The 15205-nt window shown below is 42.7% G+C and overlaps 1 protein-coding gene across 3 annotated transcripts in view; it reads left to right on the forward strand.

The window, feature by feature from the left end:
• The window catches only part of RNF130 (ring finger protein 130), a 102374-nt gene extending 88136 nt beyond the window's left edge, over positions 1-14238 (forward strand). Inside the window, exon 9 of one of the 3 annotated variants that reach the window (XM_081135672.1) lies at positions 13693-13819. In XM_081135672.1, the coding sequence (XP_080991798.1) occupies positions 13693-13744 (52 nt within the window). In that variant the 3' untranslated portion in view covers positions 13745-13819. Of the gene's footprint in view, positions 1-569; positions 784-13692 lie in introns of those variants that run through there. The other 2 variants (XM_081135673.1, XM_081135671.1) reach the window with 2 other exon arrangements.
• Positions 14239-15205: the final 967 nt, after the last annotated feature.

The following is a 15205-nucleotide window of genomic DNA, read 5'->3' on the forward strand; positions in this document are numbered from 1 at the left end:
CAGTCCCACAGTGCCCGGCTGCAGGGGGGCAGCACTAGCCCGAGGCAGCGCAGGAAGCGGCAAAGACGGGGTGCCTTCAGACCCACGTACACGTGATCAGGGGGATTCACGTAAGAGAGCCAGACGTCCCTGGAAGTCTTTACTTTAAATCTTACTTCAAAATAAATAATGACATTCTTGTTTGACGATAAAGGGGGAGCATATTTTAAGGACAACAGCTACAGATTTCAGGAGACTCAGCATTTTAGAACATGTGTTCAAACCAGGAAAAGTTGTCGATTGTGGAATTGTCCCCATTTTTAAACAAGCTGTTAGCCTACACCTTTCCCTGCATTTCTTTGGGGAATACTAACACATTTTTAAGGTGACTGCACCACTTGCCCACAGATCGGAAGCTGCTGAGTTCAGGAAAATGCTAATGGCTACTGGCTTTACCAGTTGGGGTTGGGAAATAGTCGGGGACAGCCCTTGGCCGCCCTTCAGTTAGGATCACTTTCCTTATTACTTTAAAACGTTGACGACTACCCTTTAACTAATCCTTGACCTGTGTTTTTTCCTTTATTCCATAGGGTAGAATGGTTTTAAAGAAGAAACAAACTGCTTTCTGACTGATTGCCTTGAAGGAAAAAAAGAACCTATTTTTGTGCATCATTTACCAATCATGCCACACAAGCATTTATTTTTAGTACATTTTATTTTTTCATAAATTGCTAATGCCAAAGCTTTGTATTAAAATAAATAAATAATAAAAGAAAAAGACTGTGCTGTTGAGTATTAATCCCCCACTTGTGTTTGGAAGGCTGATTTGGAGATGACATGCCCAGATTTCTCTTTCAGAGACAGAACGTGCTCCTGATTCCCCATGGGAGGAACAGTGCCGCTCTTTCTGTTGGTGTTTCCATGTTGGCTCCTACTGTGCCCAAAGGGTACCCAAGCCTGGGGACATCCTGTATGGTAATGCCCCTTCGGCTTGGCTCTGCTTGGTTATTCCCATTTTATTCTCCTCAAGGTCACCATTCACTCTGATAATATCTTGTTTCTTTGTTTGTGGTTGATAACCCTCCAGCCTGAACGGCAGTTCCACAGCAGCAGCAAGGACATTACATTGTGTCGCTTGCCACCGTATCCCCCTACCTAGTAGAGTGCTTTGCACATAGTAAGTGCTCAATAAATATTTGTGGGATGAAGGGTTGAGTGTAAGAAAAAATTTCCAAGATACATAATAATTAGTAAGTAATAAACTATATCTCTCTTTCTTAAACTTAGTTTGTACAGCATTCTTTCAAAAATGGCAAATTCTAAAAAGTTGGATGAAAGCAATTTTACATATATAAGTGAAATATTTTTGCTTTATTGATGAGGAAAATGTTGAAATATTTTGTTTTATTGAATCATATACTTGAAGGATTCAGTGTGCATAACATATATATATATATTTTTAATCCTCACCCAAGGATATTTTTTCAATTGATTTTTTTAGAGAGAATGGAAGGCAAGGCAGTGGGGAGAGTGACATCGATGTGACAGTGAACATCTGCCTCCCGCACGCGCCCTAAGGCCAACCCCCTCCCCCTGAGGCCCGTTGGCTGGGACATTGGCCGGGACATTGGCTGGGACAGTGCACGTAGCATTCCGAGCAGTGGGCTCCCAGCTTCCACCTCTGCAGCCTGAGAATGAGAACATATTCCCATTGGTGGCAGGTTCCTTCAGCAGTCATACTCAGATTGGTAGGGCGATTGAAGATTTTTTTTCTTTTGTTTTTTTTGAGCTATAATTCACATACCATAAAATTTACCCTTTTAAAGGGTAAGCCATTTCTGAGAGTTTTAGTATATTCACAAGGTTGTGTAACCATCACAACTATCTAACTGTAGAACATTCTCATCACCCAAAAATGAAGTCCTGGTGCCATTACCAGTAACCTCTCACTCCTCCTACCCCCTGCCATCCTGGAAGCCACTCATCTACTCTCTGTCTCTATGGATTGATCTACCCTGGACATTTTCTATAAATAGAATTATACAGTATGTGGCCTTTTGTGTCTGGCTAATGTGTTCAAGGTTCATGCATGTTGTAGCATGTATTAACACTTCATTTTTTGTGGCTGAAAAATATTCCAGTGTATAGATATACCACGTTTTGTCCATCTGGTTAGCTAGTGATGGATGTTGGGTTGTTTCCACCTTTTGGCTGTTGTAAATAATGCTAGCATAAACATTAGTGTACCAGTTTCCATGTAAACATATCTTTTCAGTTCTCTTGGTACATTTCTAGGAGTGGAATTTCTGGGTCATAGGGTAACTAAGTTTAAATTGTTGAAAACTGCCAAACTGTTCTCCAAAGCAACTGTACAATTTCACTTTCCCACCAGCAAGGTACAAGGGTTCCAATTTCTTCACATTCTCACTAGCACTTTCTTTTTGAAAAAATTACAGCCATATTTTTAGTGAGTGTGAAGTAGCACCTCATTTTGGTTTTGACCTGCATTTTCCTAATGACTAATGATATTGAGCATCTTTCCATTTGCTTGTTGGCCACTTGAATATCTTCTGTAGAAAAATGTCTATTCAAGCCCTTTGCACATTTTTAATTATATTATTTGTCTTTTTGTTGTTGAATTCTAAGAGTTCTTTACATATTCCATTTATTAGACCCTTATCAGATATGTGATTTGCAAGCATTCTTTCTTTTAAATTCTTTATTTTCTTGATAGTGTCTTTCGAAGTACAAGTTTTTATTTTTTATCTCAATTATTATATTGTGTACATGTGGAAATAACATTTTGAATATATTGAGTTATGTAACATATAGTATTAAAATTAATCTTACCTGTCTCCTTTTTAAGTCTTTAAAGGTGGCTACTAGAAAATCTAAAATTACATATGTGGCTCACATTCTAATTCTTTTGGACACTGCTGGATTAGTCTTTATAATTGCCCTTTTTAAAACTGCATTCCCTTCCTCTGCAATTATGCCTGTTTGTTTGTTTTTTAATTAAAATGTAGTTGCCACACACTGACTGGCATGGCTCAGTGGTTAGAGCGTTGGCCTGTGCACCAGAGTGTCAGGGGTTCAATTTCCGGTCAAGGGCATGTACCTGGGTTGTGGGTTTGCACCCCGCCCTGGTCAGGGTGCATGCAGGAGGCAACCAGTTGATGTGTCTCTCTCACATCTATGTTTCTCTCTCTGCTCCTCCCTCCCTTCCACTCTCTCTAAAAAAATCTATGGGAAAAATATCCTTGGGTGAGAATTAACAACAAAAAAATACATACTTAACATCTATATATATATGTATTTGAAGTCTGTTTTGCCTGATATGCATATTGCTACCCCAGCTTTCTTCTATTTGCATGGTATATCTTTTTCCATCCCTTCACTTTCAGTCTGTGCGTGTCTTTTGACCTAAAGTGAGTCTCTTAGTAGCAGCACATAGAGGGGTCTTGTTTTTTAGTCCATTCAGCCACCCTATATCTTTTGATTGAAGCATTTAGTCTATTTACATTTAAAGTAATAATTGATAGGTATGTGCTTATTGCTATTTTGTTCATTGTTTTTTGGCTGCTGCTGTTCTCTGTTCCTTTCTTGATTCCTTTCCTTTTGATTTGCATATTTTCTTCAGTGTTTTGTTTGGGTTCCTCTCTATTTTTTGTGTATTTTTTGTAGGTTTTTGGTTTGTGGTTACCATGAGGTTCATATATATTCATCTATCTATCTATCTATCTATATAGTTATAGGTATTTATAGATATATATAGCAGTCTATTTTAAGCTGATACATGTTCTATATCTTTTTGTTTTGTGTATCTCCTATTGTAGTTATGGTTAATTTTGCTACTTTTATCTTTTAACCTTTATATTAACTTTTTAAGTGGTTGATTTACTATGTTTGTCATATATTTGCCTTTACCATTGAGTGGTTTTTTTCTTTCTTGTATCTCCTTTATTTCTGGTTTTGGCCCTTTTCCTTTCTGCATAAAGAAGACCCTTTACCATTTCTTGGAAAGCAGTTTAATTGTGGTGAAGTCCTTCACTTTTGCTTGTCTGGGAAACTTTATCTCTCCTTCAGTTCTGAGTGACAACCTTACTGGGTAGAGTATTCTAGGTTGTAGGTTCCCTTCTTTCAGCACTTTAAACATTTCCTGTCACTCCCTTGTGGTCTAAAAGTTGCTCAGAAATCAGCTGACAGCCTTATAGGGTTTCCCTTGTATGTGACTTGCTGCCTTCTTGCTGCCTTCAGAATTGTTTTTTTATCCTTAAATGTTGCCATTTTAATTACAGTATGTCTTGGTGTGAGCCTCTTTGGGTTCATTTGTTTGGAACTCTGTGCTTCCTGAACCTGGATGTCTGTTTCCTGCCCCAAGTTAGGGAAGTTTTCATCCATTATTTGTTCAAATATACTTTCTGCCCCTTTTTTCTTATTCCTTCTAATGTGTTCTTCATTTCAGTTATTGTCTTTTTCATCTCTAATTGGCTCTTTATTACATTTCTAACTGTTGATATGCTCTCTGAGTTCCTGTATTCCACTCTCAAGTTTATCGAGCATCCTTATGACTGTTAACTTTGAATTCTTTATCAGGCAGGTTACTTATCTCTGTTTCATTAGTGTTTTTCTCCAGGTACTTTTTGTTTCTCCATTTGGGGAATATTCTTCTGTCTCCCCATTTTTCAGTTAACTTTCTGTGTTTGTTCCTATGAGTTAGATGAAATAGCTCTCTCCCAATCTTGCAAAAATGGTCTCTGTGTAGACTGTGCCAGATGGTTTTGGTAGGCTGTTTCTAGTCAGGGTGGGTGCATGTGGGTAGCTGGTATGCCGCCTGGCCGGAACGAGTGGGTGTCGGGTTGGGCAGCCTGGTGTGTGCACGCTTCCTTGCTCTTCTGATCTCGGCGGGGCTGCCCAGTGTGCATGTGGTGTGCCCCATTGCTTTAATTGTCTGTTGCCCCAGCTGGGTCTGGGTAGGGCTGCTGAGTGTGCACATCGCAGCACCCTGCTTGTTTGCAGTTGCTGCAGCGAGACAGCCCTGTGTGCAGGTACCACAGCGTTGTGCTAGCTCTCACTCCCTCTGGGCAGGGGAGCCCCACGTGTGTGTGCAACCCGGTGGGTGGCTGCAGCTGCATCCTGCCATGCCCACTGGACCAATCTCCAGTTGAGGGGCCCAGTGCATGCACACTGTGGTGCCCTCCTCCTGTGGGACCCAGCTCTGGGAGGTTGGCTGGAGACTCCTTCCGGTGGCCCTGCAGGTCCGCCAGAGACCTGGATAGAGTTTCTGTCAGCTGGAAATGTGAACGGTGGCTCGCTGGTTCCTCCAGTGCTGGAGATTACTCAGCTCCTGGAGAGCTCATGAGGTTCCCAGCCTTCCTTATGTGTTCTGTCTCATTTGTTGTGCAGCTGTTCATTGGCCCTCAGTTGTCTCTCAGGAGGAATTGCTCTAAATATAGATGTACATTCTGTGTGTCCTGGGGAGGGGGCGAGGTGAGCTCAGCATCCTCTTACACTGTCATCTTAGACCCACCTCCCAAGTTTTTAGTTTTGATGGGAGTCCAATTTGTCTTTTTCCTTTGGTTTGTGTTTTAGGTGTCATATCTAGGAGACAGTTATGTAATTAAAGGTCGCAAAAAATTTCAAGAGTTTTATAATTTTCACAGAGCATGGCTTTCCACTGGGGACCCATGAGGAGGCCCATGAATTTGGAAGGAGTGAATTAGATGCAAACTGGTTCCTGGAATTAAAAGAATAGGTTCACAAAAGAAAGCAGGTAGGGTTGCTGGTTTAGAACATTACAGCTCAGAAGCTACCTTAAGAGACAAGCCCATGGGAAAGAAATTGGATCGATACAGTTGGGTCAGTGACAAGAGGAAGATTCTCAAAACCCGTAGGTAAGGAGACTTCTAGGAAGCATTCACTCGGCACAGGAAAGCAGCGGAGCAGCTCAGAGAGAAGTTTGGAGATCTTGTTGGGAGAGGTGCTGTTTTTTTTTACTGAGGAGTCTTAAAAAAAAGCAGGTACAAGTAACAGGAGCTCAGGCAGCATCAGACCCGAGCTCAGCCTGAGGACAGGGTAAAGTAAACCCAGGGCGAGAAGAGGCCCAGCAGAGGTGCTGTCGGCAGGCCCGGCCTGGCCAGTCTGAGGAGACAGAAGCAGAAGTCCAGCAGGCTACACAGTTCCTCTACTCTTGTTTTCTTTAGAGTTTTTCAGAAAAGTCCCTTTTGAGGAAAATGTCAGTTGGCCTTACCTAAACCAAGCCCGGGAAGAGGGCTTCCTCACCCTGGGTGGGAACCTCAGGCATGGCCGCCCTCTGCCTCCGGGTGGCACTCTCCATGCTCGGGGCAGAGGCAGAGGGCGCCTGGCAACGACCCTGGTGCTCCCTCCTGGAGGCTCTTCTCTCATGACCCCCCCACACGGCGCACATGACTAGAGTAAGAGTGGCCCAGACACACGAACAGAAGGATCATTCAAAATGCAGACACAAATGGTTTCTTTCTCTTTGAACCCAGAAAAATGCATTTCCAGCACCTCGCTTTTGGTCACATGCTTAACAAACCATAGTAGGGGGTTACATCCTAGGGATTTGGGATAGTTTATAAAGGCAAAAAATAAAATGTCCCAGTTACTTTGGAAAAACCCCTCGAGTCAGTGAAGTGCCGAGAAGTCCGGGGCGCTGCAGCCTCCCCCAGGAGCAGCAGAGCCCCGCGCCCCTCAGGCCACTCACTGCAGGCCAAGCGGCAGGCAGACCCCACTCCAGATGTTTCCTCCCCACCCCTCCCCTCTTTCTCTCCTGGGCTTATTTTTGAGTGGGTGTAAGTGCACATGGAAAGCCTGGGCAGTGCGATGGGGTTGACTTAGGACATGGCTTCCACGGAACTGGGCATCTTCTGGAAGCCTCTTCCATGGGAAACAGGCACAAGCAGCCCAGGGTGAGGGAGGGAGTCACAGCAGCGCGCATAGTGCTGAGGTGCCTGGGGAGGCCCCGCACCACCAGGCTGTGGGCAGAACGGATTTCATTCCCGCCGTCCCTCCGAGTACTTCACCTCCACACCCGCTAAGTTAGCTGGGGCCGTAGGTTGATGGGACCTACGCATTTGAATGTGCGGAGAGGTCAGCGCTTAGCCTCGCCCAGCCTCGGTTTCTCACCAGTGGATTGGAAGGTACAATACCAGCCACATGGGGCTGCGGGAGCTGGAAGGAGGCGTTTGTGAAGGCGCCTGGCAGACAGTGTTACCCAGTAACATTCCTCCTTCCTTGCATGAAAAGATAAACTGATCCAAAAGCCATAAAATTCCTTCCTAGCACTGATGTTGGGAAAGTCTTGCGCAGGGGTCCCTCAGCCCAGGAGAAGGCCCCGCACTGCCGAGGCATCGTGACTGGTCTGTTCCATGTTCAGGTCTGTTGGGCACCACTGCTCTACCCCGTGTTCACCCAGCACACACTCATCTTCATGGAGGCACAGGGGTCCGGAGCCAGGTGGGAACTCAGGCAGCTGTGTCACCTCCAGTGATGATTCCTCTTTTACATGAAGAAAGCTTTACGTGGAAGTTCTGGTCATATACCACTTTTCAATAGGTGCAGCCCCCATTGAGCCTCAGGCACAGTGATTAGAACAGCTCTCGCTTATGAGCAAATATATCCACCTGATCTGGAAATGGGGCTGGGTTAGAGTAGAAGTGGAGCAGAGGAAATAGAAGGAAAGGGGCCTCGGGAGGGGGCTAGCAGCCCTCATTCACAGTCGGGCACTGACCCCTGGAGCCCCACTCCAGGTGAATGAATGCCTGATGCCTTAGGACAGCGGTTCTCAGCCTGTGTGCCACAGCACACCGGTGTGCCCCAGAAGTACTATTTTTTTGTTGTTTTTTGCAGAATTTTTAAAACATACAATACCTGACTAATCAGGGGCACTGACCTCTTTTCCTTTAAATTGTCAAATAAAAAACTGACAATAGCTAGCACAACAATAGCTGTCTGGTGTGAATGAATCAAAAATATACCTATATTTTTGTCAGATCAGCAAAAAATATATTTTTGGCGTGCCGCAGAATTTTAATAATTGTGTGCCATGAGGTGAAAAAGTGTGAAAACTGCTGCCTTAGGATGAGAAGACTTGAGCATTGTCTGATTTCCTTAAGAAGACACAAGATGCAGATTTGTAGATTACATTGTCATGTGAATTCTAGGAAGGCAAGGAGGTTTCCGTAGTGAAAGTAATTCTTAGATTGCCAGCTCCCTTAGTGATTTAACTGGTTCTGCTACAGTGCTCCGTGCTGAACCCTCGTCTGTCTGCACTTCATGTGGCACTTTTTAAATTTCTTGAAAAGAGAAACAGTAGCAATGTTGTCTTATTAAACCAAAGTTGCTATTGGGACCTTCATGAAGTCCTTGGGAAGTTTTGAGTTTAATTAAATATTGATTGCCTTGGAAAAGCTACCTCTTCTCATTTAGTATACCTATTTTTTATGCAGCAGGAGGAGCTCAGTCACCAGTGTTGCAACTATGGAGTTTAAGTCATTGTTAGATGTTTTTTGCCGTTTGGTCATGATGATAATTTAAGGTACTTATGTATTGGGAGTATAAAATTGAAAGATAGCTTTGGATTCAGACTTACCTGGATTCTACTTATAGTTGTGTGATTTTAGCGAGTGGTTTTATCTCTCTGAGCCTTAGTTTTACTCTCTTATGAAATAAGAATAACATACCTATCTTGTGGGGTGGTTGTGAAATTATATATAAATATTAAGATTTTTTTCCCTTTTATCCCCTTCTTCTTGTACTTCGAAATCATTTTAAATTATTTTTATGAATGAATAGTATATGTACATGGTAAAAAAAAAAGTCAAAATAGTGTAAAAGGCTGTAAGGGGAAAAGTATATTCCCTCCCATTCCTGAACCAGTGACCCTGACCTGCACAGTCTCTGTTGCCTGTGTCTATACTGCCAGAGAGATTTTGTACATTTAGAAGTATATTCTTTTATACATACCTTTATAAGACAATTATTAGCATAATATACACATCACCCTTCCCCAACAAAATCTCTACTACACATAGCTTTAAAACAAATTATCTGTTGGTCACTGTTTTAAGAATTAAATGTAGCATCCCACAGAAGAAAACTTGACACCTTTGAAGTTTAGGATCTCAGGAAAGGGTTTCCCCAGTACTGTCACAGACACTCTAATGGTTACATTTGTAAGTAGTAAGGACCTATGCTTCTGTAAACGTTTCCTGTCTTCATCTTAACCTGACAAGTTTCTCCTAAATGACTCTACACAATTCTTTTCCCATTTTGCATCTACATCAACAATTCCCTCAAGGCATAGACAAGCTTCTATTTGCTCTTTGCTAGAAATGAATCAGAAAAAAAGTACTTAACAAAATTTGAGACCAAGAATATAGGAAATATTAGGTTATCCAAAAAAGACTATGTGGGCCATAATATTATTTCCCAATACTTGGAGATTATTCCACATCCACACATACAGACCACACATGCACTCCTCCTTTTAATATTAACAAATGCACTTTATATTAAATCAATTCTAAACTGATGGACATTTCAGTTATTTAAAATCTTCATAATCTTTATGAAGGTTATATAACTGCCAAAACTGGCGATATACATAAATAGCAAGCGGTGGTTAAATTCTGGGTCATTGATTGTCTCTTAGTGCAAAAGCCCTTTTTATTTCATGCTGAGATAGTTCCAAGTTAAAACTATTTGGACACAAAGTAATTACCCCTAACTGGGGTAGTATGCATCCCAATCAACTCAATTTTATGTAGTATTCATGGGCACAATGTAAAGATACTGAAATAAAGTATATCTGAGTTGTACACATGAGTAGATTATGATTTAAAAGGGGAAGAAAGATATAAAAGAGCAAATAGGAGAATACACATAATCAGGTACATATATTTTGCAGAGAATTGCAAAATCTTTTATTTTTTTATTTTTTTAATTGCATTTATCAATTTCAGGATTCTAAAGTCTAGAAGGAACTTTAATCCATACTAAGGGAACTCAAAGCCATTGATAATAAGTTGATTAAGTTTCTGCTTCTGGTAATGTCATTCCAGCTTGTTGCAGTCCAACCGGCATACCAGCAAACCCAAAAAATGTGGAAAGACCTTGAAGAGCTATAAATGTAGTGAGGACTTTAGGTACTAAGAGCCCAGAAAAAAGGAAAGTTCAACACTGGGCATTTCAGACATTTACTGTCATAAACAGTATCTGTAAAGCAGCTAAAATGTGGGTGCAAGACAGAGATGAGGAGAACTCAGGCAGTCTTACTGTGCTTGTGAGACAAAACTTGGGAATTCAGGGCCCACCAAGGAAAAAGCCCTGAGAAACACCCTGGGCTTTCCATTGGAATCCCCAAAGGCCTGCACCCTACAACTAGAGGATGACCCAGAATTTGAACGGCCATCTCAAAGACCAAAGCCCAACTCTGCATTTACTTACTTTCTAACTGGATTGAAGTGATAGGCCCATATCCTAAAAGTGATATTTCCTTTCCTAAGGCAACAGGAAACCCTATGGAGGAAGATACCACTATCAGTAACCTCCATTTATCTCTACCTTTTTCATATATACTGTCTAGTAATCCATCAAAAATGCCAGACATACTATTACATATACAATGGAATATTATTCAGCAATAAAAAGAGTGAAATCTTGACATTTGTGACAACATGGATGGCCCTACGCTATATTAGGCTATGTGAAGTAACAGAGAGAGACAAATACCATATGATTTCACTTACATGTTGAATCTAAAAAAAATAAAAAATGAACAAACAAACATACTCATAGATACAAAGAACAAACTGATGGTTGTCAGAGAAGAGAGGGTGGGAGAGGGGTGAAAAAGGTAAAGGGGATTAAGAGGTACAAACTTCCAGTTATAAAGTAAGTGACATAGGATATAATGTTCAGCAAAGGGAATATAAAATAATATAACTTTGGCTATGGCCAGTGTGCTCAATGCTTAGAGCTTTGGCTCACTCACCAGAGGGTCGCGGATTTGATTCCTGGGCAAGGGCATGTGCCTGGGTTACAGGTTCGATCCCCAGCCCTGGACTGAGCACATGTGGGAGGCAACCAATTGATGTCTCTCTCACATCAATGTTTCTCTCTCACTCCCTTCCACTTTATCTAAAATCAGTGGAAAGATATCCTCGAGTGAGGATTAATAAAAAAATAAAAATAACATCGTAATTTTGTATGGTGACAGAGGATAATAGAAATACCATGATCAGCCTGGCCGGCATGGCTCAGCACTTAAGCATTGACCTAGGATCCAGGAGACGGTGGTTCGATTCCCGGGCAGGGCACATGCCAGGGTTGCGGGCTCCATCCCCAGCACTGGGCATGCAGGAGGCAGCCGATCAATGACTCTCTCTCATCATTGATGTTTCTCTCTTTCTCCCCCTCTGCCTTCCTCTCTGAAATCAATAAAAATATATATATTTTTTTAATACCTTGATCATGTTATAAAGTATACAAATGTAGAATCACTATGTTGTACACCTGAAAGTACCACAATATTGTATGTCAACTATACTTTAATAAAGAAAAAGTACCAGGCATACCAGAAAACCAAATGACCAAAAAGGAGGAAAAACAAAGAAATAGATCCACAAGAAATACAAATGATGGAAATATCAGACATAGACTTTAAAATAACTTTAAGTATGTTCAGGAAACCAATAAGAAGATGGATAACTTTAGCAACTAAAGCTGTAGTAATCAAGACAGTATAAACAGACAGATTGCTGGAACAAAATAGTGACCAGAAAAAGCCATTCCTATAGGAGCAATAGATTTTCAACCAAGGTGCGAAGGCAGTTCAAATGGGGAAAGAATAATTCTTCAAACAAAATGATGCTCAAACTATTGAACATACCCATAGGCTAAAAGGTGAACTTCAATCTTTATTTCCCTCCATATACAAAAATGTATTCGAAGTGGTTTATCTAAACGTAAAAAGTAAAACTTATAAAACTTCTAGATGATCACATAGGATAAAAATCTTAGTGACATTGGGTTTGGCAAAGATTTCTTTATTCTGACACAAAAGCACCTGCTAGAGAAGGAAAAATAAATCAGATTTTATTAAAATTTAAAACTTTTGTTCTTTAAAGGGCATTGTTACGAAAATAAAAAGGCAGGCCACAGACTGGGAGAAAATATTTGCAAAACATGTATGTCTGACAAAGGAAATGTGTGCAGAGTGTGTGTGTGTGTGTGTGTGTGTGTGTGTGTATTTTTTTTAAACTCTTACAACTTGATACTAGGAAGACAACACAATTTTTTTAAATGGGCAAAAGAGTTGAACAAAATGCTTCACAAAACATATACAATTGGTTAATAAGCACGTGAAAAGGTGCCAGATGTCAGGGAAATGCGAACTCAGCCGCAGTGAGACACCGCGCTCCGGCTGTGGCTGACAGGTAAACCCTGCCGGCTCAGCCTTGGCGAGCCTGCCAGGGAGCGCACCGCACGCACTGCTGGCAGGACGCCCAGCAGCTCAGCTCTTTTAGAAAAGTCACCTCACACCCATGCAGCCTTTCCTCCTCAGTGTCCACTCGAGGGAAATGGCACTCAGACTCCTACTCACATGTTCATAGCAGCTTTATTTGTATGAGCCAATAAACTACTCTATGACTCCACTTAAGTAAAATTCTAGAAAGATGCAAACTCACCTGCATTTACCTGGGGGGGAGGGATAGAAATAAGGTGGAAAGAAGGGGAAGAATTATGCGTCACCAGGAAGTTTTGGGGGTGACGGAGATGTTCGCGGTCTTGATTCCAGCAATGATTTCAGGGGTGTGTACATAAGTCAAGACTCATCACATTACACACGTTAAATATGTGCATTCCATTGTGTCAGTTACACCCCAGTAAAACTGTAAAATGAAACAGTTACTCAGAAAAGGAAATGTAAGTATGCCTTACCTCTGATAGCACAGATAGTCAAATAATGTGAACATTGAATTCTTACCAAAATACAATTGGTTGGGGCAATGGGAAAATGTGTGGATATGGTAAAGGGGGGAAGTCCTCCATAGTAGGGGTTCAGTAGGTAAAGTCCAAGACTGAAGACATTAGGAAGGGTCAGCACAGGCATGTTATTTAGAGACGTGGAGGTAGACATGCCACGAATCTGCTTGAAGTGGCCTCTGAAGAAGGGGAACCGCAAATGACTGATCCTACCACATGTGGGATTAACTGTCTGAACCATGTTAAGGTATAACTTTAATATCAATAAAAACCTGTAATGCACTGTCAGAGCCTCAATGTCACAGCCTCAGTCTGCCCAGGGATGACGCGGCTCTGTGCCCTCCCCACCCTGGGCGCAGACGGGACATGCAGTTTTCCACGTGATCGCGGGTCCCTGGTTGAAGTCACGTTTGTAGGTGGAGGCTTCTTCGTAAGGGCACCAGGCAGCTTTTGCTTTGAAGAGCTCCAGTGGTTAATCTTTTGAGGACCCAAACATTAGAATTTACGTGTTTAAAGTGTGCTTGAGGGATGCCCGAATTCTTTGCCTTTCTCTCATGATAAGAACCCAAAATATAGACACATATTTGAGAAAATGTTATGCTTTGAAGATAATCCACCTTCTTTCCTCCGAGCCACGTGGGAAGCCTCGGGAAGTAGAGGCCTGATGACCTAGTAAGTCTCTTTTTCTTGTGCCTTTTCCAGGTGGTCACTTCTTTCATCGAAGCTCTTTGTCCCCTCGGAGCCTGATGTATGAAAGTGAATTCTCCACAATCGAACCTTCTCTGGACATGTATGATGAGAACAAAACCTGATTTTTTAAATGGGCCTTTGGGGGTCACCTCTGTTGTGACTTGACTTATGATCGCCTTCCTTATTTCTATCTTCTGTCAGCGTCTGTTTTGGAAGAATGGCAGCGCTTTCCAAGCTCAGGTTGGGGCTCAAGGTTAAATTGCAGTTTCCCCAAGGTGAGGCTTTGAGGACAGCCTTACTTCCCAGGTGACCTGGTGGCACCAAAAACCCACGCAAAGCTGGCCTCTGAACATGGGCCCTGACAAGCCTGGCTGTATGCAGAAGAGGCAGCCAAGGGGTTAATGTTGCATCGTCAGCGTGTCTGTGAATAACCACATACTGTCTGTGTTGGGGTGATGTTGGCATTTTTAAATACCTTTGTGCTCCCCACTTACGATGCATACTAACTAATGCCCGCAGGCACGCTTCTCACTGACGCGGGCACGAGTTGCTGCTGCGTAGCCCACTCTGTGTTTCCCTGTCTCTTAATCTACTTCTTGTTAAAGGACCTCTTTCTGAAGGTTCCTGAGAGAAAGCCTCACCTTTTATCCCTCCTCTGACACTGACCACCAGAGCATCGTGATGGGGCTACAGGCAGGCTGTGCAGGAGAGGCAGTGGTCGACATTGTCATTGAGCATGATGTAAAGTGACACGTGCTTGCGTGACCACCAAAACACTGCAGGCTCTGTCCCTGAGGCCTGTGGACTGATTTGCTTGGCAACCACCAAGGTGTGTGGGGAGGCGGCATTCAGGAGGCCAGCCTGGCAATGATCTCAGGGTGACAGCCAGTGGGTGTCAAAACCAGAACTGTTCTGAGAGCTTTTTCGAGACGATCACATCACTCCTTGCTGTTAGACACCAGATAAGCCCCCGCTTCAGTCTTCACTGGTCTGACCCAGTGCTCTCCCACCAGCCTTGGCATCAGCATGAAGAAGGCGCAGGAGCTTACAGGAAAAGATGTGTGGTGGCCGACGTAGTGCACACCTGGGACACGTGACCTTCCCACACACCTGGGATGACATCAAGTTAACATCACAAGAAACATACATCTTAAGAGTAATCCCAACAAGGAACCATAATGAGCAAATTTATGAAACAAGTCTAGGCATCATTTTGCTCAAGGACACACCCTAGTTCAGCCTGTCTCTCCTAGTGACAGGAGCCTGAAAGAGGGGTGAATGCACTCAGACCCTCCCGTCTTTGTTCCGAGAATGGAAACTTCAGTCTCCATATGCCAACAGTCAGGCCCAGCAGAAACCACTCAGACCCACGTATCCCCAGGCTGCTGTTTCCATTGACTCTGTAGGACCGAAGTTTGAGGGGAGCGCTTGCCCTTTCCCATGTGCACCGGCTTCTCTTTAACAGCATCCCTGCTTGCGATTTGTTGCTCAGATGCCTCAGACACAGTTATGCCTGGAACAGAAA

The sequence above is a fragment of the Miniopterus schreibersii genome (assembly GCF_964146895.1).
Source record: "Miniopterus schreibersii genome assembly, chromosome: 4".
Classification (NCBI taxonomy): Eukaryota; Metazoa; Chordata; class Mammalia; order Chiroptera; family Miniopteridae; genus Miniopterus; species Miniopterus schreibersii.